Genomic DNA, 24,946 nt, shown 5'->3' with positions numbered 1-24,946 from the left:
ACTGCTGGAATGGATAACGAACTCTCTCCCTGGATGGATGCATCCTGCTTAGCTAATTCCAAAAGGTATTAGGAGCCAAGCCTTGGGTTACTGCTGGTGTCTAACCAGCTGAAACCACAAACCATGGATATTGCTGCCTGGGAAGCTTTCTCGCTGCTTGTCCAGCTACGACCACACTATCCGTTAGAACAGGAGGAGCAATGAACGAAGGGTTTCAGAACAGCCATGGAATACAAGGAATCTCAGAAATAAAACACTCTTAAGTAGATTCTGGTCATTAACAGTGGAGTACTTCAATAGTCAAATTTGCAAAGCAAACTGATGAAGATTGAAATGAACTGCATAAGCTCTAAAACATAAAATTTGATGCAAGCTTAATAGTTATGGTGATGAGTATAAGAACACCTTAACAAGTTCCAGTGCAGAGGTGATTAATTAATTAGATAGTTAATTAATTAATTAGCTCCTGGTGTTGATGGCACAGGTTAGCTGTTACATTTGCCTATGTAACAGTCACTTTCATTTCTATTATGACTTGTAAAGGCTGGCGCAGTGTTATCACTCTCGCTCAGTCAGAAGGTTTTGGGTGAGACATCAGGACTTTTCAATCACATAGTCTAAACTGACATTCCAATATTATGAGTGCCCCATCTGCCTTTTTATGTGAATGTTAAAAGATCCCATGGCACTATTTAAAAAAAGAAGGGAATTTCTCCCGGTGTCCTGGCCAACAATTCCCCAAATAAAACTGGATACTCACTCTATGGCTGTACGTGGGACATTGCTGTGGCAAATGGCTGCCACATTCCACCCACAAAATACACAGTAAATCCATTTGAAGGGCTTTGAGACATCTCAATGTTTTACATTTCTTTTTATGTGAAATGGGCTACATAAGTACAAGTGATTAATTTTGTCATTACCTTTGTACAAGGATTGGGATTAGGTGGAGCGACATCAGATTAATTACGAACTTGTACAAGATATTCCATGTTAAGTATGCCTTTACTCAACATTGCACAAAGTAATAAATAGTGCTTTGGGATCTCGGAGAGGGTGTACTGTGGACTCTGTTCTGCAAGACGATGTTCTACAGACTCGGAGGATTTTTTTTAAGAGGCAACCTTATGGAGTACTGATTAACAAGGGCCAACAAGTAGCTGAGCAATTTACTATCCTCTCAGTTTTACTGCTGGAATTAAAACAAATCCCTTAAGACATCTAAGAAGGTGTCTATAATGCACATACTTCAGATTTTGTATGATAATCATTTGCACTCTTTTTTACGTAAGAGATACAACAAATCAACTCAAGTCTTTTTGAAAACAAGACACAACGTATAAAACTTCCAAATTAATTCTGTGGTTGATGATCACACCACCTCCATAGAATCCGATCTTCCAATCAGAACATTAATGCATTTCCGTTTTTTTGGAATTTAAAAGCGACAGGCAATGATGTGGCCAGCAAATTCCTAAAATACTAGATACATTAACGCCCTGGTTATTTAATGCCATTTAAAACTCTGGCAATGACAGGATCTACAGAGATTTCCGAGAAGACAATGGGATCTACAGAGATTTCCGAAGAGAAGAAGCACCATCAGATACTTCTGATGTAAATCAGAAGATGTTCTTAATGGTCCAGATCTCACCGCTGAGTGCATTGGCTGCTCCCTGGATGGTCCAGGTGGCATAAGCCAAATCGGTTCGGATCAGATTGATGTCGGTCAGGTTACGGTTCTCTCTGAGGAGCTTCAGTCGTTCAACAATACCAGAGATGGTGTGATTCGCGTTGCCATATAGCAGATGCCTGAACGGGCAACTACTTTGAGAGACAAAAGTAGAGAGGAAGTTGTACTCCACCTGTTTGGACAGAACAAAGAGGTATTAGTCTAAAGAGCTCTTTTTTAGGACTGTGCCTGTTACCGTTTTTTAGTAGTTTCTGTCACACTGCATTGTTGTACGATTGTGCACTGTTAATAATGCAGCATAACCTTCTTGGCCTCAGAGGTCATGGTCGGTATAGGATTCAATACAGCAAATATGATGACAATATCAATTTCCCACCCAATATCCACCTCAGTTGTGATAAATATCTAGCTAAACATTGATTGATGTTATCTCTCCTGACTAAAGAAAGCATTTTGAGCTGTCTACCCCCAGACTTAGGCAAAATTTGAGGCACAACATTCAGTAACAAGAAACATATGGATATAATAGGTTATGGGTAAAACTGCCTCTGTGGTGCCTTGGGCAGCAAGCACTGAATGAATCTCATTGACATACCAAAGAGTCAAACATAAATGCCAACGCTTGTTCCTAGAAAGCATACGTTGTGCAGAATGGGCATTCTGGGCTACAATCCAACACTGTAGTTGACAAAGAAATTAATGGGATTCAGTATTCACTTGTGCTAAATGACTGTAAGCCACCAGAACAAGTTGCTTGTATCATCAAAATATTCAAAGTGTTATATGATTGTGCACTATAAAAAGTAAAACCTACACCAAATGTTAAATCAAGGTTGCTTGCAAATAGTGTATTAAAATAGAAACATTGAACAAGCTCACTAGTCACACAGCCAGATAACAGCAAGCACCTGTTGTATTTGAAGCTGATGTTCAAATTTATGGTAAACCCTTGATCAAATACATTTTGCCACATCATGAATAAATAGGAAGGAAATTAGAGGAATAGAAATTGAGGGAGAGAGAGAGAGTGTGAGGGGAAAGAACGTAGTTGGGTGGGTTGAGGAAGCGAGAGAGAGAGTGTGGAGAGAGAGCGCGCGAACGGAAGAGAGGCAAGACAGTCACGGTTGGATGCAGGAAAAAAGAACAAGCGGGGATAGATAGCAAGAGCGAGACAGTCTCAGAGCAGCTCAGTTTTGCAACTACTGTAGAAGCCAGATCTTATTAGTAAACAACTTGCAGATTAACTGATTACTGAATTTCTGAGTGTGTGAAAGGGTGGATCCAAGAGCACACTGAAGAGGCTGCATTCTAACTCCACAATCACATCAAGCATCATTCTCACTTAGCCAGGTTATAGAGATTGAGAACATTGCAGCAGCAGTGTAAGAGTTCTTACCCTCATAATCCGGTTGTTGTGGGACCTTGTTAGTAACACATTTGTCAGATCAGATTGTTTTGTTTCATCTTCCAGTGCCTGGGCTGCTCGGTAGTAGTCCCCTTTAGCCGAGAAGAACCACATTGCGTCCAGCTTGTAGTTCTGTAGGAATAACGTGCAATTCATCAATACAAACACGTCTTAAATTGGATCTAATGAAGCCTCAATGTGGGGTCTATTCAGAATCAACTTGGGGTGGGCATGCTTCATAAGTAAACTCAATCCTTCAATTTAGTAAATATAAGCTCTTTCTAAAAAAAAAGCAGATTTTGTAAATAAGATAATAAATAAGATCCCAAATCCACAACAAAACTGCAATATATTTTCTCCCAACAATACAACCCCCACCCCCAGGATTGCATTGGAACATCAGCTTAGACTAAGTGATACCAAGTCTCGACATGGGGCCCCACAACCTTCTGACTCAGAGGTGAGAATGTTGAGCCAGGCTGTAACGCAATCATGATTATCGGAATCTTTGTTACAAAGTACTGGATGCATCGAGACTGGATTCTACTTATTCTTTATCATAAAACTTCAGATATTGAGTTCTTTTTACATTCAGTTCTTCGTTGTACTCATCTATCTTCATAGCAACATTGACAAGCTCATCAGTATATCTTCTGTAATCGAGTGGGAGATGATGGTCATGCGTTAGCTTGATGACCATATGTCCAATCATTTCAGCCATGGCACGGCTTACTTCCTCTAGTCTGTGATCAACAAAAGTTATGAGTTTGTCTGTTGTATCCAGCATTGTGCCATTATACTGGTAGGAATTCTCCTGCAATGAAGAACAAAAATTTGCATTTATAGTGTTTTTCACAGTGTGAGTTCACAAGTTCAAATCTGAACAAATAGAAAGTTCAATCAGAAACACACAACACCCACATTTAAAATGGCACTGCAAAAATATATTTCCCATACTGTATAGATGCTGGTGTACAGTACAAACTGCAGAAACTTTGTATACATTTTATAAGACATTCCCCTCCCACCACTTTTTAAAGTTTGTGTGAAGGACTTTTTTTTAAAAAAAACATTGCAAGACTTAACCAGGTATTTGGCAGTTGCTAAGGTTAAAATATTAAATCTCGAATTAGACATGAGACAACAAGAAGCAGGCAGACACACTAAGTGCAGTGCTATGCAGACTTGCATTATACAAAATGGCACCCTTCTGTGCAGTGAAAATCTCTTCTCAAAAGCTACATTTAGTTTAGCTATTTTAGGCCAACTTAACCCACACCCACAGTTAATTACTTCATTCTCTATTTTGTGAAAGAAAACCATAAAGACGTTGCTTACTTTAGCAAATCTGAGACCAACAGATGGGATCCCACCAATTACAAGAAATGCGTAAACACTGGTGTCCATGGGGATTGGGGTCAGACTGCAGGAAGGAAAACAAGTGGTCGCTTTAGGCAATAATTCACATTGTCTCTATCCCCACAGCGAGTTACTTTAGTTATCTACAATTCCAGACTGCTTGTGCTTTTGTGAAATAAGCCAAATGATGTAGTATTGCAAAAACACAGGCATCTCCTCATTCATCATCCTCATCCTTTATAGCTGAAAGCTATGCGGTTCCCCTTGCTACAACCAAAGGCCAAAGGGTGCCATTTGTCCATTCCAGAGCAAGATCAAAGCTATGCTCTGTAATGGACAAATCTGAAGCAAAGAAAGTGCACCTTTTGATGCAGGTTCAATAAATAAGTTCTCAAAAGCAACTTACACTGCTTTCTCCCATTCGTGGTTACGTGCTGTTGTTCTTTCATAGATGGTTTCTGAACTTTGCATAGGGCTTTTAACCTGTTGGAAATACAGTGAGTTAAACAATCTTCAAGCATAGAAGGACCAGGAAAGCAAGACCTAATAATTCAACATTATTGGTCTAATTATTCTAATTACTATTGGAATTTATGCTAAAAAAAAGTTGCTTTACATTTCTTGATGCAAAGGGGAGAGGGATAAAAAAAAATTAAGAATTGCAGCACAGCCCAAACCTACCCTTAATTGCCATCTAAACTCATCTATACTTAATAGTGATCAGCTACTCACTGGAAAAGCTTTTGTAGTAAGATTCTTGGATTCTTGGATTTGTGGAGCCTTGTTATAATGCGATAGCTGGGATCCATAAAATCTCAACCAGTGTTATAACAGGTTCTAAAGTTATAACAACGTCATAGGGTTTCTACATTGTTACCAATTACACGATCAATGCAGTTGCGACACTTCTGCATAGAAATCAGGTCACCATCACCGTCATGTGTGGGGAAAAGTCGCTGGAGTTTAACTCTTACCCCCATCATGGCATTTTCAATCAGACTGAACATCAATGGGCTGCCAAAAGCTTTAATCATATCTCCACCTGGAAAAGAACAGATTACGATCATGTAATTTCAGAAAACCGTCTTTTTCAGCTTGTACTCAAGAGCTTTGTAAAGAAGTTCTTTTGAATGAAGCCCAAAGTGATTATCAAAGCTTCATCACCAGAGATCTTCCTCATGTACTCAGTTTCATAGTTGGTGCACCTTTTCCAGACTCACTGTCAGCATTCTGTATAGAATACACATGGCGCAGTTAAACAAATTCCCAGGACACTAATATCCTCCACATCTGCAGCCAGTATCAGTAGGTTATGCACATTCCACGGATTCAGTTCTTTCTCAAAATAGGTCAGCAATTAAGGTATTAAATTCAGAATAATCTGGTCTATGTGGATTAATCACACTCTGTAGTGGTTTCCCCAACTTTAGCCTCAGCACAAGTGCTTCACTAAGATAGGGTCAGTTGCCAATCAAGGTGACCATAGACCATAGAAGAGGTCGTTTTTGGGGGTCGGGGGAATTTAAAGACAGATAAAGAGATGGTAGTAAGACAGAGGGAGTTCCAAAAGTTAGGAGTGTAATAGTTGAAGGTGAAGGTGATGGAGAGGGTGCAGGGGATGGCAGCAGACCCAAATTAGCCATGCGGAGGAGGCAGGCAGACAAGTGGGAATGAAGATCACAGAGATAGGAAAGTACTAGGATGTGAAAAGATGAGGACTTTGAAGTCAATCCTTTGGGAGAACAGCTACCACTTAACTGAGGCACGTTCAAAGGCCAAGATAACTTTCAAACTTCATATTGTTTGCACCCCCCCACCGCCCAGAAGACAACAAACCACCATTGTTGATGAACTTACCAAGCACTGCTTTGTCAAGGCTGAAGTAGGCACAAACCTTCAAATGCAACATAGACATAAAACCCTGAGGAGAAAAGAAAACTAATTTAATTAAGATTCAATTTACTGCCTATCTTATGCAGATTCTTTCCAGTTCTGTTTTAAATATCCCTAATGTTTTTGCTCTAGCACCCAATCTGGTAAATCATTCCAAACATTCATCACAGAAAAAAAAACATTTTCTATTTAAAATTCACATCACTGCCTCATTTATGTTACAATGCTCCAGAAGTGAGCCAAGATGTTCAAAAAGGTGTTTCAGTGACGTTGAAATGACGAGTCTCTCAGCGTCCAAACTAAAGTGTAAACTAGTTTTACCTCCAGCCACTCGGTAGCTCCAACAGATCCAAAAGCACCTCCGCTCCAGCTGGCAAAGATGATGCTTCTTCTGGGTTTAAATCCATCTACAAAACAAAATAAGCACAAAAAATATTCTTATCCAATCATTTGGAATAGTGGTGGCTGGACTCTGGCCTGCCTCTTTCACAAAACAACCTATACAACTGTACACACGTGACCTGTCATCTCATAATAACCATCAACAGCAGAGGCATGTCTCAAACTTTTATGTGCTAAATTAACAATCACAAATAATGTTTGGCAGGTGGCAGATGCAGTATGGATCTGATGCTGCACAGAACAGTCACAGCCCAACACTTCCAATTGGTCATGGAATAACTAATGCTGATTTTTGCAAATGGCAGTGGTCTGTTCCGAAGCCTCCTGATGACCTCAACCTTGTAATGGTAGTTTATCTTTTAACATTATTTGGCAATAATTTACAGAATTGTACGGGAGTGACACAAGTCTTTCACCTTTTGGACCTGGTAAAAATCTAGTTATGTCCAATGAGATGAAAGTCTCCTCTGTCTTTAAACTTCGTGAATTGAGTTTGAGGGCAGCTCCAGCCAACATCCTAAAGGGGACCCACCATGAAACTGCCTTTCATTTGACAATCGTACTCACAGGGGCAGATATTGGAAACTTTCTGAGTTTGTGGTTGAGGCACATTTTTGAGGCAAAGAAGAGCTTTACATCTAATCCACTCATACCTCTCACACCGCCTGCACTTCATCTCCTTCAACAGCTTCTCCTTTAGCCCCCGGACCTTCTCGTGGGGTGTGCCTCAGGGCTCTGTCCTTGCTCCCCTTTGGTGACATCATCCGCAGACATGGGGTCAACTTCCACATGTATGCGGATGACACCCAACTCTACCTCTCTGCCTCCACCCTTGACTCTAGGACCGCTGCTGTGCTGACAGAATGTCTGTCAGACATCAAGTCCTGGATGAGAGCTAACTTTCTTCAGTTGAAAGTTAAAAAGACCGAGGCTCCTCTGATTGGCTCCTATCAGCGCCTCCTCACCTCAGGCGCTGACAGTTTCACCATCCATGGTTGCACTCAACCTTGCTAAGCTAGTCCGGAACCTTGGAGTCTTGTTTGACCCTCAACTATCCTTTCTACCCCACATTCGCACCATGACCCGCTCTGCCTACCCCCACCTCCGCAACGTCACCCAGCTCCGACACTGTCTCACAACGCAGGACGCCGAAACTCTCATACACATCTTCATTACATCAAGGCTCGACTGTGCAAATCCATTGCTTGTCGGCCTCCCCAACTCCTCCCTCCACAGGCTGCAGAACATCCAGAACTCTGCAGCCCGTATCCTCTCCCGCACTAGGCTCTGTGACCCTATCACCCCCATCCTTGCCCAACTCCACTGGCTTCCCATCACACAGAGGATGCAGTTCAAGATCCTGGTCCTCACCTTCAAATGGTCTTGCTCCCCCTTACCTCTCCAACCTCCTTACCCCCTACCATCCTGTTCACATCACCCGCCTTGCTTGCCCCACTATCGGCAGGAGGGACTTCCACCACTCTGCACCCACCCTCTGGAACTCCATCCCTCCATCGAAGCAAGCTACAAGATTGCTTCATCTGGCACATCGCCTCTTGGCTCACCTTGAACCATCTTGGAAAAGACTCGTGCCAGCTCCAACAACAGTGCTGTACCCACTCCAGACTCTGCAGCTCCAGGACCATAGGAGTCACGCTGCGCCCCAATCAAAATGTAATGATCTGAGGGACAAACATGTTCAGCAGCTCAGAAAGGTACATACACCACATCTTATTTACATATTGAAATCAAAAGTTCAGGAAGACTTTTTTTTTAAAAAGCCACTGTTCCTATAGTTACAGAGTCACTGAACATGCAAAACATTATGCAATACAAAAAACCTGCAAATGCTAAAAAAAACACTTGAAAATCAAACCAGCAATTGAGTAGATAAATTAGCGTTTCTCAAATTTGTGTTTCTTATTTAGAGATTTTATGCATTTTTTTGCATTTCTTTAGAATTGTTGGCAATCTTCGTCCCACAAATAGCAAACAGTCAAATTTTAATAATATCCAAAAAAAAAATTCCCTAACAGTACAAAATGCTGCACAGATACATTACACGTATTGTCCTGGGACTCAATCCAGTCAGCATTGTGTACGTGTGCAGGCTCATGCAACAGTATACAACTGGACCTTTATGCACGGGTTTTGTGGGCAAATAAAAGAAATTCAATGGTTGCAGGAAATTACTCATGTTTTTCAATATTATTCAAGAATGTCTCCAAGTAGCAAAATAAATGTCCACCTCCGTAAACTGGCTGTATAGGATATCATACAAGATACAAATCCCCCTAAGGAAAGGTATTAACAATTGAGATATTGTGATTAGCACAGAGCACAAATGGGCAGTCAGTGTGGCGAAGTGCACAGAACAGGAAAGGTGGAGGGAAGGAGAGCAAAAACAAAAGCTAAACATGAAATGACTAAAACTGACATTAATGGAGGAGGAAGAAGATAATTGCATTTCTCTTGTTTGAACACTGAATAAAATGAATAGGGATCCACTCACTTCTAGAGTATTGAGGGGGAAACTACCTCAGAATAGTTGTTGGCCTCAAATTCATACGAAGCAAAGGGAACTTCACTGGAGATCTTGAAATTTATAGTATTACAAGTTCTCTAAACTTGGTAAGAATGTATAGAATTATTAGGTTATGCAATTACTTTTATGCATATAAAAAAACTCAGTTACCCCAACACAAACTCTGGGGTCCCCCAAGCCTTGGCTCTTGCCAACTTGCTTCTAATACTTTCCGGAATTTGGTAAGCAGGATACACCCTTCCTGGGAGAGAGGGCACGTTCCATTCCAACAACCTATCTCTGGTATTCCCATGTGTGGTGGGATGCATGGAATTCTGTTTGATTTGGATACTCTTATGGTGATGGTTTTCCGCAGTTGTCAAGACACCCGGCTGACTCCAAAATAGTGATCTTTGCTCTTATAAATCAAGTTCTAATCACAATTTCGCAGTTGGCAATCAAAATGTAAAACTTGTAATCCATTGAGCAAACAAGTCAGCATTGTGCAGGCTTGGTAATGCATGTCAAAGGCAGCTACTCACCAGGTTCTTCATTACCCTTAATAACACCAAAGACGTTGTGAATCTGTTTGACTGTATTAACGTTGTTCACTTCCAACATGACTTCCATTTCATTCTTTTCATGCCCTGGTCCAATTTTGGATGGAAAAACTGCACCCTTCCAGGCATCTGGAGTACTGGGACCACTCATTGAACTGTAGAAACCAAAAGATACATGCATTATGGAGGGGAGGGAAAGGAATTTGTCTTTCATAAGTAAGGATTATAATAATAATAATATTTTAACAGAGTGTAAACAGAAGGGTAATAAACAGATTATACAGATAACCAGATTAAAACACTTGCACACAGTGAGATTGGCCTATTTTGGTTTGTGTTAATTAACTTCCATGCTTATCTACAAATATACTTCACTTCACAACAATTATCTAATTAGTACTGTGAAACATTTCAATGTTATTAAATTGTAAGGATTCTAACACAATAACAAAAGCACTTGAGATCACAATCTTGGCTAACACTTCATTGCATAGTGATTACCCAGAGATATTTCATGATGATAAAGCACAAATCCAAAATATAAGTTTGTTCTGTCTTCTTACCTGAAAAGCTTAGCAGCGGTGTTGGTACTAATAGAATGAGCCAAAATTCCAGGAAGCCCTGAAGATTTAGTTGGGGGGAACTGTGTGTGATTGAAGGATGGGAATCCAGGAGTGAATGGATCACCCAAACCAGCATGAACCTAGCAAACAGAAAGATTATTGTACATCCACCCAAGAAACAGTTTTAAATACAGAAGAAACAGGACTCTAGCTAGAGTATGAAGTTTGTGAATTATGAAATTAATGTTCTTGCCCACCAAAATTGTAGATACAAGGAACACTTGTATCTCCTTAATTGCCTATAACTACCTTCCTTTGGGGCTTTTGATTTATCAGTTACAACTACATCACTGAATCCCCCCCCCTCCCGATTCTTGCTAGGTATGGGGATAATTTTTCATATATCAGCTCTAGGCTATTTGAGACAAACTGTAGATGTACTACCATCACTTCAGCTAATGATGAGCAGCGCTCTGCATATGGCATTACCTACATGTGTATTGAACCTGAACCAGAATTCCTTAATAACTCTTGGACCATAAAGTGCCTGTTAAACTGGAAGCAACTATTAACTGGGCACAGGGCTCTAATTTTGTACACAAAGTAGATGCTTAAAGTTTTGCTTTGTGATACAACTGATCAATAATATTTTTAAACAGTAAGGTACTTACATGCCCAAATATGGCTATGTCTCTAAAATATTCAAAATCTGGGTAGATCAGAACTGCTCCTGCTTTCATCTTCTCAGCATTATAAACCTACAAGCAGAACAAAAATATTTCATAGGTTATCATTCACCTCAAATACACATTTTTTTACAGTATTCTGTAAAACATAAACCAACTAAAGAACATATTATTTCCCTCTCAATGGTACATATAAACTAAAAGAGTCTCATTAATATAATCTCATTAACCCAATAACTATGATTAGCACTTCTTATTAATAGATAGGATTTTGTGTTTGATTTCTTCTCCTTTAGGAACCCCTCCTGCTTTATGGAAAATTAATCCAGGTACTGTTTAACCCAGCGAGCTCACATTACTTTAAACATTCACTAGTTACAGTGCAAAATCCAATAGTTTGGATTCCATCCATTCCTCAAAAGTCAAATCAAAAGATTCACCTACGAAGTGTTAAATTCATTGTACTGACCATCTTGTGTCACACCTTTATGCCTTTGACAAAGTTAAGTTTTTAAATAAATGCATACACAACTTAGTTGCTCATTTCTTGCTTGTGTATGCTGGACCTCTGGAAGTTGACAGTGCACAGCTAAATGCTGTCACCTTCTATTACAGATCAGTACACTACTTTGCACTTATACAGTGTCTCTAATGTCGGAAGAATATCTCAAAGCAATTTACAAAGAATTTAATGTGAGTCCGACCTGAGAGGGAGGTAAAAGGGCATAAGGGAGGTGGATAAAGGTACAGTAAAAGAGATAGGTCTTTATATATATTATATAAATCGAGAGGGAAGGGCAAAACAGATGGATTTTAGGTGGCTAGTATTAGGAAACAGGGGCAAAGTGTATAAATGTTCATTTGTTGATAATGGGAATGGCAGTGGACATGAAGCAAGCCGGATTTGGAGGAGTGGAGGGAATGATCAGAGAATAAGGATGCAGGAGATCATAAAGCTAGGATTGGGCAAGGCTATGGAAGGCACCTGAAGGTGATAATGAGAATTTTAAAATTGATCTACCTAGAAAATAGAAAACTTGTAGAGCTGGGTGAGCATAGGGGTGATGGACTCACTGAGCCCAGCGTGGGAGAGAATACAGACTGGGAAGGTCTCCATGATTTGGAGCTTGTGGAACTGGGGCTCTAGGATTCAAGCAGGAATTTGGAAAAGCAGAGTATGGAGATGACAAGGCTAAGTCATGAGAGTGACTTAGTAGCAGATGTGAGTAATAAGAGTTGTCCAGATAGAGTTATCAGAGTCAGATAAAATGTTGACAGGAGAGTTGAGGATCAAACAAACACAAAGCACATTCCAGGGAACTTACCTTCTCAGCAAAGCTGATTATTCCTGCTCGAACAATGACAATAGTGCCACTGATCGTCCCTACGACCATCTTTGTCAAGTCTTCAAAGTCAGCTTTAGTTCCATAATTGGCATATACCAATTTTCCCTGAAAAATCATAAGAGAATGCATTGAGATACAGCATTAACATGGATCAGTGCTGTATTGATGCCTGAGGTATGATTGAAAGAGGGAAAGAGATAGAAGATAGGATGTCAAGGTACAATAATACTGCAGGTGGATTTACTTTTGAATGAAACACCCTTTTCAGTTTGAATACGCCACCATCTCCTTCAGCTGCTTTTGACCATGGCAGAAATCTCTCTCTACTTCTCCCACAATATTAGGATGTAAAATAAACTTTTAACCTGCAAGTCAAGAACTAAAGGTTTGGTGATTTTCATTCGAAACACCCTCACAAGGTTTGTAGGGAAAGTCGGAGGGATTGGAATTAATGGATACATGTTGAGCTGAATGATTTTCAATTATGTAAATTTATTTTGGGGATTTATTGGCCAGGACAACAGGGGAAACTCCCTTCTCTTCGAGCACTGCCCATGTGATCTTTAACATCCACCTGAACAGGTAGATGGGACTTCGGTTTCGTCAGAAGGAGGGCATCTCCAACAATGCAACACACTCTCAGCATTGTATTATAGGGTCACCTTAGCTATGTGATTCCAAGTCCCAATGTGAGGCTTGAACCTCAGTGGGGGGAGTTCTACCACTGAGCCAGGCTGACACACAGTGCTCACTAAACTCTTGAGCAGCTTCAGGAGAGAGACTGTATGTCTAGGCCAAGTCATAAGGAATATCAAATGGATATTAGGACAGCAAAACAATTTTTTCTTTGTCAAATTATATGAAACATTGCATATTATACAAAGGAAAAACCACAACAAAAGTAAATATGTTTTTCTTTCTCCAAGAACTACAGTAACAAACCCTAAGGAGTGTGTGTAAATAAGAAATGGATAGAGCAGAGAAGAAATGTTTAATTAGTTTAATTCTTGCCTTGAAAGCCCCAGTTTCACTGTATGCACAGTATACCGGAGAGTTCTTGGATTCCTGAGATATCTCCTGTTGACTTACATTGGAAGCTATCTTGATTTTATTGGGGGTTCTGCGATAAAAACAGAAGTCAAACTCATCAGAAGAAAGGTTCAGATGAAGAAGATTCTTCAGCCAATTTGATCTCATTTTCCCCCCAAAATCCACCCTCTCGTCTTCCCATGACAGCATCACGTTGTTTCCACCATCAGCGGTCAGGCTTCAACCTTTCTGCTCCCAACCTTTGGATCTCCATCCGACTGTCCCTTCGCCTCACCCACTCCTTTGCCTCCTTCAAGACCTGTCTCAAGACCTTCCTCTTCAACAGCGCCTTTGGTCACCTTCCTACCCCCACCTACCCCACCTGATCACTAACCCCAGCACCGGTGCACATCCTTGACTGTCCAGCTCTTTGGGATGTCCTCCCGATGTGAAAGGCACTATAAAAATTTAATTTATTGTTGTTGTTTCTTGAATAATTCCAATGCCCTGCTGTCATGCACGTTTCCTAGTAACTACTCTAGTTATTAATTACCCATTGTGTAAAATACTGATACCAAACTAGAAAAACTGCATGATGTTTTTCATAAAACTACCTCTGAACCTGTGTTCACTACTTCCACTCTCTTGCATCTGGATATATTGTTACAAGTTGACTTTCTCTATCCCATTTAATATCTTATAATTCTCTTTAAGGCACCTTCTGAGACCTAGGTTGAAGAGCCGAGACTTCTAGAAACAGAAATGTTCATGATAGGAGGTTATTCACATGTGTGCAACTGCTACTTTGATTTCACTCCTGGTCATCTTTGTGTTCCGCATAGCTCATCTCTCTAACCCTGGGGATCAGTAACATTGCCCCCCCCACCCCTTCCACACCTCACGCTCTACATTGATCTGGGAAGACCCTTTATGTCAAGGTGCCCAAACTGTACACAGTACTCAAGTGCAGCTTGACCAGAGCACTACTTGAGCATGACTTCAAAGGATTTTAATTCAACTGATTTGGAAATGTAGCCCAGCTGTTCACATATGAAAACGAGTCCAAAATAGATCCCAAACCCAGCAATGAGGTTACCTTAATAAGTGTGAGTATTGAGTACCACTGAACCTCAGCAAAAGTAAACCATTATAGTCCACTGCGCTACACATAAACATAATCCAATCAGAAATTGTAATGTTTATTCTATCTGAGATCAAGCCTACATAACTCATCTGCATTGGTTGTATAGTCCCATTCAAGTGTGCAATAAGTTTTCTCCATGCTACAGTCGATAGGAAAACATTTAAAAGAATCTTTCTACTTGCATTTGCTTTTTCAATAAACCCTTTTACATCTGAAATAGTCCCAATGTCTCTGTGCAACTTGCATCATTCCACTTCTGCCTGATTTAACAAAGCTTCCATTAAGTATGAAGGCTTAACTTAATTTTCAACATCAAAGTTAGCTCACTTGATCTTACACAAATCATGAGCTACGAGTCACAAATCTCTCCATAGCCACAAAAATTTAAACTTTTGCTCTCGCTCTCTTTTTCTCCCACGACTCTTTGCTTCCCCCCTCATTACCCAAACATCTGCTATTTTTCAACCCACCTTATCTTCTACATTGATTTGGACAAATTATTTAATGATGCGGCAAAACCTATTCTACCCTCGGGCAAAGCATAGTCAATAGCTCTGCAATGAAGGCAGGGAGTGAGAAAAAATGCACTCACAAGAGCAACAGTGTATTAAGATCACACATGTGCATGTGGGTGTTAAAGAATTAAAAGAAATCGTGTGAGTTAAAGGATTAAATACTGACAAGTAAATGCAAACAGTCTTAGCAAACTCAGAACAATAGCAGCTCTGTCTTTAGTCCAGCTCACTGTGCTTTACTGCCATTAATGCAAAAAACGTTACAATGCACCCATAGCCCGAGATATATCGAGTGCCAAGGCCATAGGTGGAAAATGTCTTGAAATGCAACTTTTCCCATGGGAATTGCTTTGCTAATTTAACCTTTCCTCTAAAGTGGGTGACCAAAAATCTTGAATGAAAACACAAAATGATTTCTTTGCAATTCAGCATGAATATAGATGGAGGAGAAAACAGGAGACAATTTTGTGTAAACACACCCCACATGCACTTGTTGATACTGCTACTTGGATTATAGAATATATAATCTGATATAAATAAAATAATATAAATTATATATCTGCACAGTTATAGAAAGCTGGGAATTTTGTATTTTTATAACATGACTATGGAATAATAGCCTCCATATAAACTACAGAAGATGAGACGGCATATTAAAAAAAGTCACTCCCCCCTCTCCACACCGAAGAGGAAACGCAGAAAGTTTATTCCATTGAAATACTCATCAGATTTGCACTGTTTGACTGTCATTTACCTCATGCCATTAAACAATCAGATTTCTCTCCGTGCAATCCTCACAGTACTCACCCGCTGACCTGTAGATTCACGTAGTGACTATCGGACCATACGTTTGTCTCACCAAGATAATCAGTTAGATTTGTAAGGATGTAATGGGCAAGTTGATGATCTCCATCTGTTCCAGTCTCATGGTTGTTCATATTAGAGACTTTCCTAATAAGGCAAACAAAACTTGGTCAGGTTATCAAATTCAGACCTGCAGAAATTAGACTGCTGAAGATGCATTAGATTAATTAATACATTAATACTAATTAATACATTTGACGTCAACCTATCTAAATGGATTTTCAAAACAGTCTCCAAATACTAGGCTCAAGCAGACACAAAGCTAGTACCTCGTCCCATGTCAGAACAAACCCCAATTACTATTTTTCAGTCACATGAAGCACCTCAATATAGGCAAATATGCATTCAACTGCATAATAATCCTTGCATTTGATATAAAATCTATCCCAAGTGCTTCACAAGGAATTGGTCAAGTGTCGTAATTGTGTGTTCGTAGCCAAAATTCAAGAGCGACTTCACATTAACTGAGTTTTAAGCAAACCAAAGGTGCCTGCTTTGAAACTGTCAAACGGTTTTAAGCAATTATAAACCACTCTAAAGACAGGCCTCGGCGTTGTGTTCAAATATTCATCAAGTGTAACATTTAGGATTATACAGCAAATCTGATTTCCCCTTTGCTCAGCAAATTTCACTTTTAATCCTCGACTTCGGTTGCTGGGCTGCTCTGCAGCAATATCACTAAAGTCCACGAGAGACTTTATTAATCCTGTATCAGACTTTTATACTCACAGGTCATTCTCAAGACCAAAAACAACCCCCAAAATTCTGTTCTCCACTACCCACCACTTCCTCCACCCACCTCTCAAACACCCTTGGTCCTCATTTTCAAAACCTGGACTTCTTTATCTCTAAGGTAATATCTTACTGGCACCCTCCCCCTCCTCCACACCACCCCATGTCACCTAACAACCCCACACCGTCCATGGCTCCTTCATCACCCTTTCCTCTTATCACGGCCCCCATCCTAGACTCATTTGCCCCGCATCTCTTCCTCCTTCCTTTCCCCCCACTATCACCCAGATGAAAGACCTTCCTTTTTGATCGTGCTTACGGTCACCTCCCCCTCCCTTTCACTCAGTGTAAGACTCCGCCAGTGAAGGTCACTATATAAATGCAAGCTGTTGCTGTTCCCTTCTTTAATTATTCTCACTCCCCAAAAACATTTTGTGCAGGTGGAGAGAGGAGGGAAGAGTGAGGGACATGAAACACGCTGGCGCTGCTGAGTGAAGAGACCAGCCCTATTGCTACGATTTGAGGTGGCAGCGGTAGGGCACGGCAATATTGTGCAGGGAATTAAAGGTGAGAACAAGGATCTTGAACTCGATTCTCTGGGAGATGTGGAGCCAATGGAGCCAGGGGGCCATGGAGATGACAGACCCATGGAGCCGAGTGCAAAGAAATTATTAATCGTTACAGGAAAAAATAGAATCTTTTGATATATGGACAAGTGTGACTGCAGCAAAGCAAACCACAATATGTAACAAATTGTATTCGAACGTTTGGGTCTTCACATAAAACGGGAGGTGCAACCTCTGTACGTAATGTGTGAAAACTGATGATTTTCTAAGGTGGATGTACAGATGTGTGCAAATGTTTAAATTGTATTGTAACAGGGATATTTTACTGACAGTTATACAATGTGCTCACCAAATTTCATCCACCAGTTTTGATGATTTCAGATTCTCTTGCAGCATTTTCTTAATATCGGGAAAGTACAAGTTTGAGTCCTCTTCATTATCCTGATAATCGTCTGGAGCTTCAGTACTGGAGCCTGTAGAGGACTTGGATAGAGCTTCACTGCTCAGTGGAGGTATCGTTGGGTTAATGGGGCTTCCTTTCTGCATTCGTCCTCTGAATGCCAGGTAACCCACAAGGAATCCTAAAGGTCAGAAGGAAAGAAAAATACTCAGTTCATACATTTTAAAAATAAAAATTAATACATTATTTTAATAATTAAATCATTTCTACTTACAGGAGATTTAAAATGTAAAATATAACCTTAAGAAAAAGGGGAGATCAGGAGTTGCGGTTAACACGAAACAAGGAAAGCAAAAACAATACAAAATGTGCAAAAGCGACTGATAATTTAATTATTATTTAATAATTTTATATCAGTTGTACAAGAACCTGACCAACCCTCTGGAGTCCTCTCACTGTGGGAAGAAAAAATCCTCAAGGGGAACAAAAATGATGTAGCTCATACCAAGGAAGTATACAATAGTATTTCCATCCATAGCAAACATGATTATTATAAACACAGATGGAATCACTGGTCAGCAAGTCACACCATGTGGTATATCACAATTATTTTTTATTACAGAAATGAGTTTAGTGTATAACCAAGAGACTACATAAGCTGGCCTATTGTATATCTGTAAAAACAGAGCGTCACTGAAGGCATTTTAAATGTTCACTGATGAGATAATAATGCAGTGTAGTATTTAGATTTACCATTACCACGAGATCAGACTGCTGAAAGCATTACAAAAGCAAACCGTGATGAAAGCATAAATGATCTGCACTTGGCTTGATTGAACCACATGGACCAAATCAGCAATGCACGACAGTAACAGGCAAAGGCACGTAGAAAGGTTTTTTTTTCTTTCTCATTCTCACCTATCAGAAAGATGAGTAATATCGCAGTTATTAAACGGCAGAGGTTTTTCACATTGTTTTGAGGTTTCTCTATGCGAGTATCCATCCCGTCCGCCATTACCTCCCCGACCTCCTCATCGTTCTCGTTTCCAGCGAGTTTCATCTCTACTCGGCTGCCGTCACCATCTATCTGACGGGCTAGGCTGAAGCGGGTGTACGATCTTGGCTCATTTCCAAACTAAACAGGTTGTAAAGATTACTTGGTTAAAGAATGCAATAAAATTCAGCCTGCTGCTTTCAACTTCGCATCTAAAGTATCGATCGCGCTTAATTGTATCAGGAAACATTCAGAAGTTGTGCAGCACATAAATAGGAAGTTCTCTTGGGCTCAGCATGGCTACCAAACCAACTGGACGAGCAATTCCCCCATGCTGCCAATAAAGCAAAGGCCAACAGTGGCTACTGACCCAGACTACCAGTGGTGAGCATTCTTGTGATTTTACTGTAACAAAGCAGCCTTTTTGCGCAGTCACACCTAACTCATCATTGTTGTCTGAGCATTCTTGTTACCCATTGGTGTTTCAAAGTGAGATACACTGGCTCACTACAGTTGCAATACAAGATTCTGGCCAGCAGGACGGCTCACAGAAAGTTCTCCTGATGGCCCGCTGGATTGGATGACAATTTTGACAACCGTCAACATGTCGTGGTACCAGGAGGCAAGCCTTACCCCAGTGTTGAGCAACCCGTCACAAAAGAAAACTTGGCAAACTTTTCTTTGTACAATTTTTTTTAGAAAAAAGTAATAGATGGAGTGTAACAATTGAAACATTTTGAGGTGGGATCTCAGAGCTGGCTTTGCCTTAACTGGTCAAGTTAAATTCTAGACATGAGATCTTAAAAGTTTGCTGCTGACTTGTGGATCTTGACTCATGTACAATTCGCACGTGCAATGTCCTCTGCTGGTTCACTTTGGCACAGCAATACCACATTGCTGCCTCAAGACAGGTCATAGCTGCCGAACACCAACTGAAACTAAATGAACCGACTGACAAGTCCAGATCGCTTAGTGAGTAAAATTTTGTGTGCATCATTAAGCAAACCTGGATGAAGAAGAGTTGGGTCTTACCAAGTTCGAAACAATTGATCTCGCACTGTCCATTTTAGGATTTACTGATCAGGCTCCTGAAAGAAATAAATAAACAGTGTTATGATCAGCCACCACCATAACAGACAGACCTTCTGCACCCAATCCATCCAGCCCAATGTTCCCCACTTCAAACATCTATCTAACTTTCTAATCTTACCCCACCCTAAACAAATGTGATACATGCAGAAACCCTGAGTGTTTCTTGGGATACAGCTGGTATTTAACCACCCAAAATTGATGGCAATGCTCTCACACATGTCACGTTGAGCTGCGCATCGGGAAATAGCAAAAAGCTTGCCAAGGCAGTGCTTTCAATGGTAAACTATGTGGTTTTAGCTGGTTAAACTCCAGCAATACACACTATGGGGTCCCCATATTATAATATTCACCAGAATTTGGTAAATAAGGTTTGACCCTCTGGGAGTGTGTGTCTTGCAGTCCTGACATGGAAATGCGCATGTGTAGGTGGCACATATGGAACTCTGGTTTGGATACTCCTAATAAACACAGTGATGGGTTTCTACAAGTGTTAACACACCCAGCTAGCCAAAAAAAATCTAAAATCACATAGCTTTTCATTGAGAAAACTTCCTGGCAAGCTTCTTGCTGCCTATCAAACTACCTAGGATCACACTAACTTTCACTTGCAGGGTTAACATAAGAATAATCCCTGCTCCCAGTGGCAACATGAACAAAAAGACCCATATAATTCATGCAAGGTTAATAGTTTGATAATAGATTCAAAATGTTGGATTGTAAAAAATTTCCAATGCAAAACTATAACGAAGTATAGGTTTAAAACCAGCTTCCCATTTTAACCTCATGTTACCCAGAAAAGACAAAAGGAACTGTTCGAGACGCAAGACTATTATAATAATCAATGTTGCATTTGCTACAGCACCTTTTCACATTTTTAAAACATCTCAAGAGCTTCATAGGACTTACTGGAATGTTAACTAATCTTAATGGACATGAGTTTAGCATTCTGCCTGCGCTGTAGTTCGTCTGGTCAGCAAACCTATTAAAATTTAACAGGTTGATTTTAGTAAAAGCAAATGACCTTTTAAGCTGGGCCTACTGCATGGGAGAGAGTCACCGAGGACAAATGCTTGTGCAATCAGCTAATGCAGGTCATTTACCATATACTGTACTGCTAAAAACAAGCTGGTGTAATTTGAATCTCATATCATTTGACATTGGGATACCGTACATTCCTGTAGACAAGCCTTTTAAATTCAGTGTTCATATCATTCATCGCTATAAACGACCAAGGTAAATTAAATTGCCAAATATCTTACCTTCACAAGAGAAAAAAAATAAGAGCTGCGATGCTTATAAGAACCCATTCATTGGGCACCTCGTTCTTCTAATATGTTAACTGCCGCCGAGCTGCAGTCAGATTGTACTTTCAGGCCACCCTTTCTAACCACCCTTGCCTGGCTTGTATGATACAGCTTTATCTCCAGATATGACTAGGATGCCATTCAACACAGATATACTAAGAGGTTTAGATAACGTTAGGAAACAGGAGTCAAAGCTACAAGATTTAGTCAACACATTAAAATTTCAAGTAATACCATTCTTAAACTGGATTTGGTATCAGTACCTTCCCCTAGCCTCCACTTTCTGAACTAACACAGACCTATCAAGTAACACTTTGCATGAAGGTGACACTGCCTGCCAAGCATTTAAAGCATTTAAAAAGATGAAATGAGTTTTCGCTTCTCGCACTTACTCCTCTCCTGAAGTTATTTGACTCCCTCATCTTTCTACCCGGGTACAGTTTCACAGCCCCTGAGTGTACATTGGAATCTCACTCTGGCTGTCACTGGTATGTGTGCACCTTGACAGTGTCAGCAAGCGAACTGACAGTGAAGGGCAACACAGCTGAGTGAAACCTATCCTGAAGCGGAAGGTCACCAGGAAACTTAGATTATTTTTGCAATCCCAAACATGTTTAGTACCATCTGTACATTAAGTGTATTCGAGGAATGGAAATATGACACAAAATAAATCATTGTCTAAATTATAACTCGATTTTGCATTTTTCTTCCCTCCCCCAAATCAGGTTAGGAATTTAGGTCATCAAATGACTGCATCAAATTGACTTATTCAATGGAGTTCAGAGAGATGACTACATTAAACTTTGTACCGCACTGGCTCAGGTATCATCAATCGGTTGGTGAGGTATTAACACCAGTGAATTAATGTGCTCCCATCAGATATGAAAAGCAACAGACATTATGTAGGAATTGTGTTGGTTTCCTTACTACTTTGTGCCAAGAATCAGGCTAATGAAGTATATATATAATATATAATAGTATATAATAATATAATGAAGTATAAATAATAATAAATAGGCAGTGAAGGTATACAGTAGGATACAGTCGGCACTCTTGTGTTCTCTCATCTCCTGCACCCCCAAATCAACTGCAGCAGATTCATATTTAAGCACATGATACATGGCAAACATTTTAATATCATATTTCAAGTTATTGGGAAAAAAGGCTGTTAAGAATACAGTAGATCAATGAACATGGTGAGTGTTATAGACTCATAACAGTCTATATGGCTTCAGGATTGCGTGACTTGGGTTAATACTATGATTGGTTCTATAAGTGCGGAATATTTTCTGTACGTCTTTCTATTACGAACCCCTACCTCCTCCAATCGAAACTTAGTTTATCCGGCACTCAGTTAGTTAGTTAATTAGCTCAGAGAAACTGCAGACTATTGATACTCAGAACCTTATCCCCTCAATTCGGGGAATTTCTTTATCATTCACACAAATACCAAATAACTCCCCTTCCCACCCACCCCTGGCCAGAAATAAGAAAAAAAACACCACAAATATATATATATATATATAAAAAAAACTTAGCGATCTGAAAACATGCAGACAACAGTTAGTTAGTTATCCGCACTCAGAGCAGAATGCCACTTAGTGTTGTTCCACACTATTCATAAGAACCATTTCTATATATATATATATATATATAAAACACACACACGCACGAAACGTGGCTCCCAGCCAGTTCGGGTTAGATGTTGCACGATCAACTGGCAGATTTCCTGACCAGGAAATAAAGAAACATTTAGCACAATTTGTTTTAATATTAATATTTTTTTAAAAAGCAGTGTATTCAAAATACACCCCGCGTGTGTGTGTATTTTTGTATGTGTGTGTATGTGGGTGCGTATGTGTGTGTGTGTGCATGTATGTGGGTGGGTATGCGTATGTGTGAGTGGGTATGTGTGGGTATGTGTGTGTGTGGGTGGGTATGTGTGTGTGTGGGGGTGGGTATGTGTGTGTGTGTGTGTGTGTTTGGGTGGGTATGTGTATGTGTGTGTGTATGTGTGTGTGGGTGGGTATGTGTGTGGATGGGTATGTGTGTGTGCGTATGTGGGTATGTGTATGTGTGTGTGGGTGGGTATGTGTGTGTGGGTATGTGTGTGTGTGTGGGTGGGTGGGTATGTGTGTGGGTATGTGTATGTGGGTATGTGTGTGTGGCTGAGTGTGTGTGTGTGGGTATGTGTATGTGGGTGTGTGGGTGGGTGGGTAGTGTGTGTGGGTATGTGTGTGTGTGTATGTGTGTGGGTGGGTATGTGTGTATGTGGTGTATGTGTGTGTGGGTATGTGTATGTGTATGTGGGTATGTGTGTGTGTGGGTGGGTAGTGTGTGCGGGTATGTGTGTATGTGTGGGTGGGTATGCGTGTGTGGGTATGTGTATGTGGGTATGTGTATGTGTGTGTGGGTGGGTATGTGTGTATGTGTATGTGTGTGTGTGTGGGTGAGTGTGTGTGTGTGGATATGTGTATGTGTGGGTGGGTTTGTGTATGTGGGTATGTGTATGTGTGGGTGGGTATGTGTGTGTGGGTATGTGTATGTGGCTATGTGTGTGGCTGAGTGTGTGTGTGTGGGTATGTGTATGTGGGTGTGTGTGGGTGGGTAGTGTGTGTGGGTATGTGTGTGGGTGGGTATGTGTATGTGGGTATGTGGATGTGGGTATGTGTATGTGGGTGTGTGTATGTGTATGTGTGTGGGTATATGTATGTGTGTGGGTATATGTATGTGTGTATGTGTGGGTGTGTGTGTGTGGGTATGTGTGTGGGTATGTATGTGTGGGTATGTGTGTGTGGGTATGTGTGTGGGTATGTGTATGTGTGTGTATGTGGGTATGTGTATGTGGGTGTGGGTATGTGTGGGTATGTGTGGGTATGTGTATGTGTGTGTATGTGGGTATGTGTGGGTATGTGTATGTGGGTATGTGTATGTGGGTATGTGTGTGTGGGTATGTATGTGTGTGTATGTGGGTATGTGTATGTGTGTGTATGTGGGTATGTGTGTGTGTATGTGGGTATGTGTATGTGTGTGTGGGTATGTGTATGTGTGTGTATGTGGGTATGTGTGTGTGGGTATGTGTGTGTGTGGGTATGTGTATGTGTGTGGGTATGTGTATGTGTGTGGGTATGTATGTGTGTGTATGTGTGTGTATGTGTTGTATGTGGGTATGTATGTGTGTTGTGTGTGTGTATGTGGGTATGTATGTGTGTGTATGTGGGTATGTGTATGTGTGTGTATGTGGGTATGTGTATGTGGGTATGTGTGTGTGTGGGTATGTGGGTATGTGTATGTGTGTGTGGGTATGTATGTGTGTGTATGTGGGTATGTATGTGTGTGTATGTGGGTATGTGTGTGTATGTGGGTATGTGTATGTGGGTATGTGTGTGTGTGTGTATGTGTGTATGTGTGTGTGTGCGCTCCCGCATTGCCAACTGCACACACCGGTGTCATCTCGCAAACGCTCTCACACACACACACACACACATACACACATGTGCTTTTGGCTGAAGAGAAAGCCGCACCGGGAGGACCCCCCCCGGAGCCGTACGGGGGTTGAGACCCGGAGCGCCCCGTGTGAGCTCGGGAGGGGTGGGGTGGGGGGGGGTGGGGGTACACAGCAGGAGACGTACAGTCAGAGTACTGCATCAAAAACGCCTTGACCTTGGGACTGAGCCTCGCCCCCCCCCTCCCCCCCCCCCCTCCCCCCCAGCACATGGCGGGGCCGTGCAATGCAGAGGCATCGGGATCAGGAAGTTAGAACACATTTGCAGTTGAAGAAAAACCACACACACAACACACACACAACTCACCCTTTTTTTTTGCCTCCCAGTTGTCTGTGGTGCAACCAACTAATTCCAGTTATCAGGAACGCC

At 40.9% G+C, this 24,946-nt stretch overlaps 1 protein-coding gene across 3 annotated transcripts; it reads right to left on the bottom strand.

Annotated features, from left to right (window-relative positions):
* Positions 1-832: 832 nt before the first annotated feature.
* On the bottom strand, positions 833-24,946 carry LOC103183061 (transferrin receptor protein 1). 3 transcript variants are annotated; one of them, XM_042339272.1, is made up of 19 exons: positions 24,884-24,946; positions 19,708-19,763; positions 18,600-18,816; positions 17,631-17,862; positions 15,927-16,070; positions 13,443-13,551; positions 12,411-12,536; positions 11,071-11,157; positions 10,400-10,539; positions 9,819-9,991; positions 8,318-8,434; positions 6,672-6,757; positions 6,315-6,378; positions 5,432-5,499; positions 4,864-4,940; positions 4,437-4,521; positions 3,688-3,912; positions 3,090-3,230; positions 833-1,865 (listed from the first exon to the last, which is right to left on the bottom strand). In XM_042339272.1, exons 2-19 carry the CDS (start codon positions 19,738-19,740, stop codon positions 1,623-1,625), a joined length of 2,367 nt encoding a protein of 788 aa, XP_042195206.1. In that variant the 5' UTR covers positions 19,741-19,763; positions 24,884-24,946; the 3' UTR covers positions 833-1,622. The 3 variants fall into 3 exon arrangements, with proteins under 3 accessions (XP_042195206.1, XP_007898591.1, XP_007898663.1); XM_007900400.2 differs by lacking the exon at positions 24,884-24,946 and adding an exon at positions 21,027-21,214; XM_007900472.2 differs by lacking the exon at positions 24,884-24,946 and adding an exon at positions 20,674-20,796.

Source organism: Callorhinchus milii, unplaced genomic scaffold, assembly GCF_018977255.1.
Source record: "Callorhinchus milii isolate IMCB2004 unplaced genomic scaffold, IMCB_Cmil_1.0 Scaffold11, whole genome shotgun sequence".
Lineage (NCBI taxonomy): Eukaryota > Metazoa > Chordata > Chondrichthyes > Chimaeriformes > Callorhinchidae > Callorhinchus > Callorhinchus milii.
The sequence above is the reverse complement of the archived record's forward strand: the minus strand, read 5'-3'. Positions and strand labels throughout refer to the sequence as shown.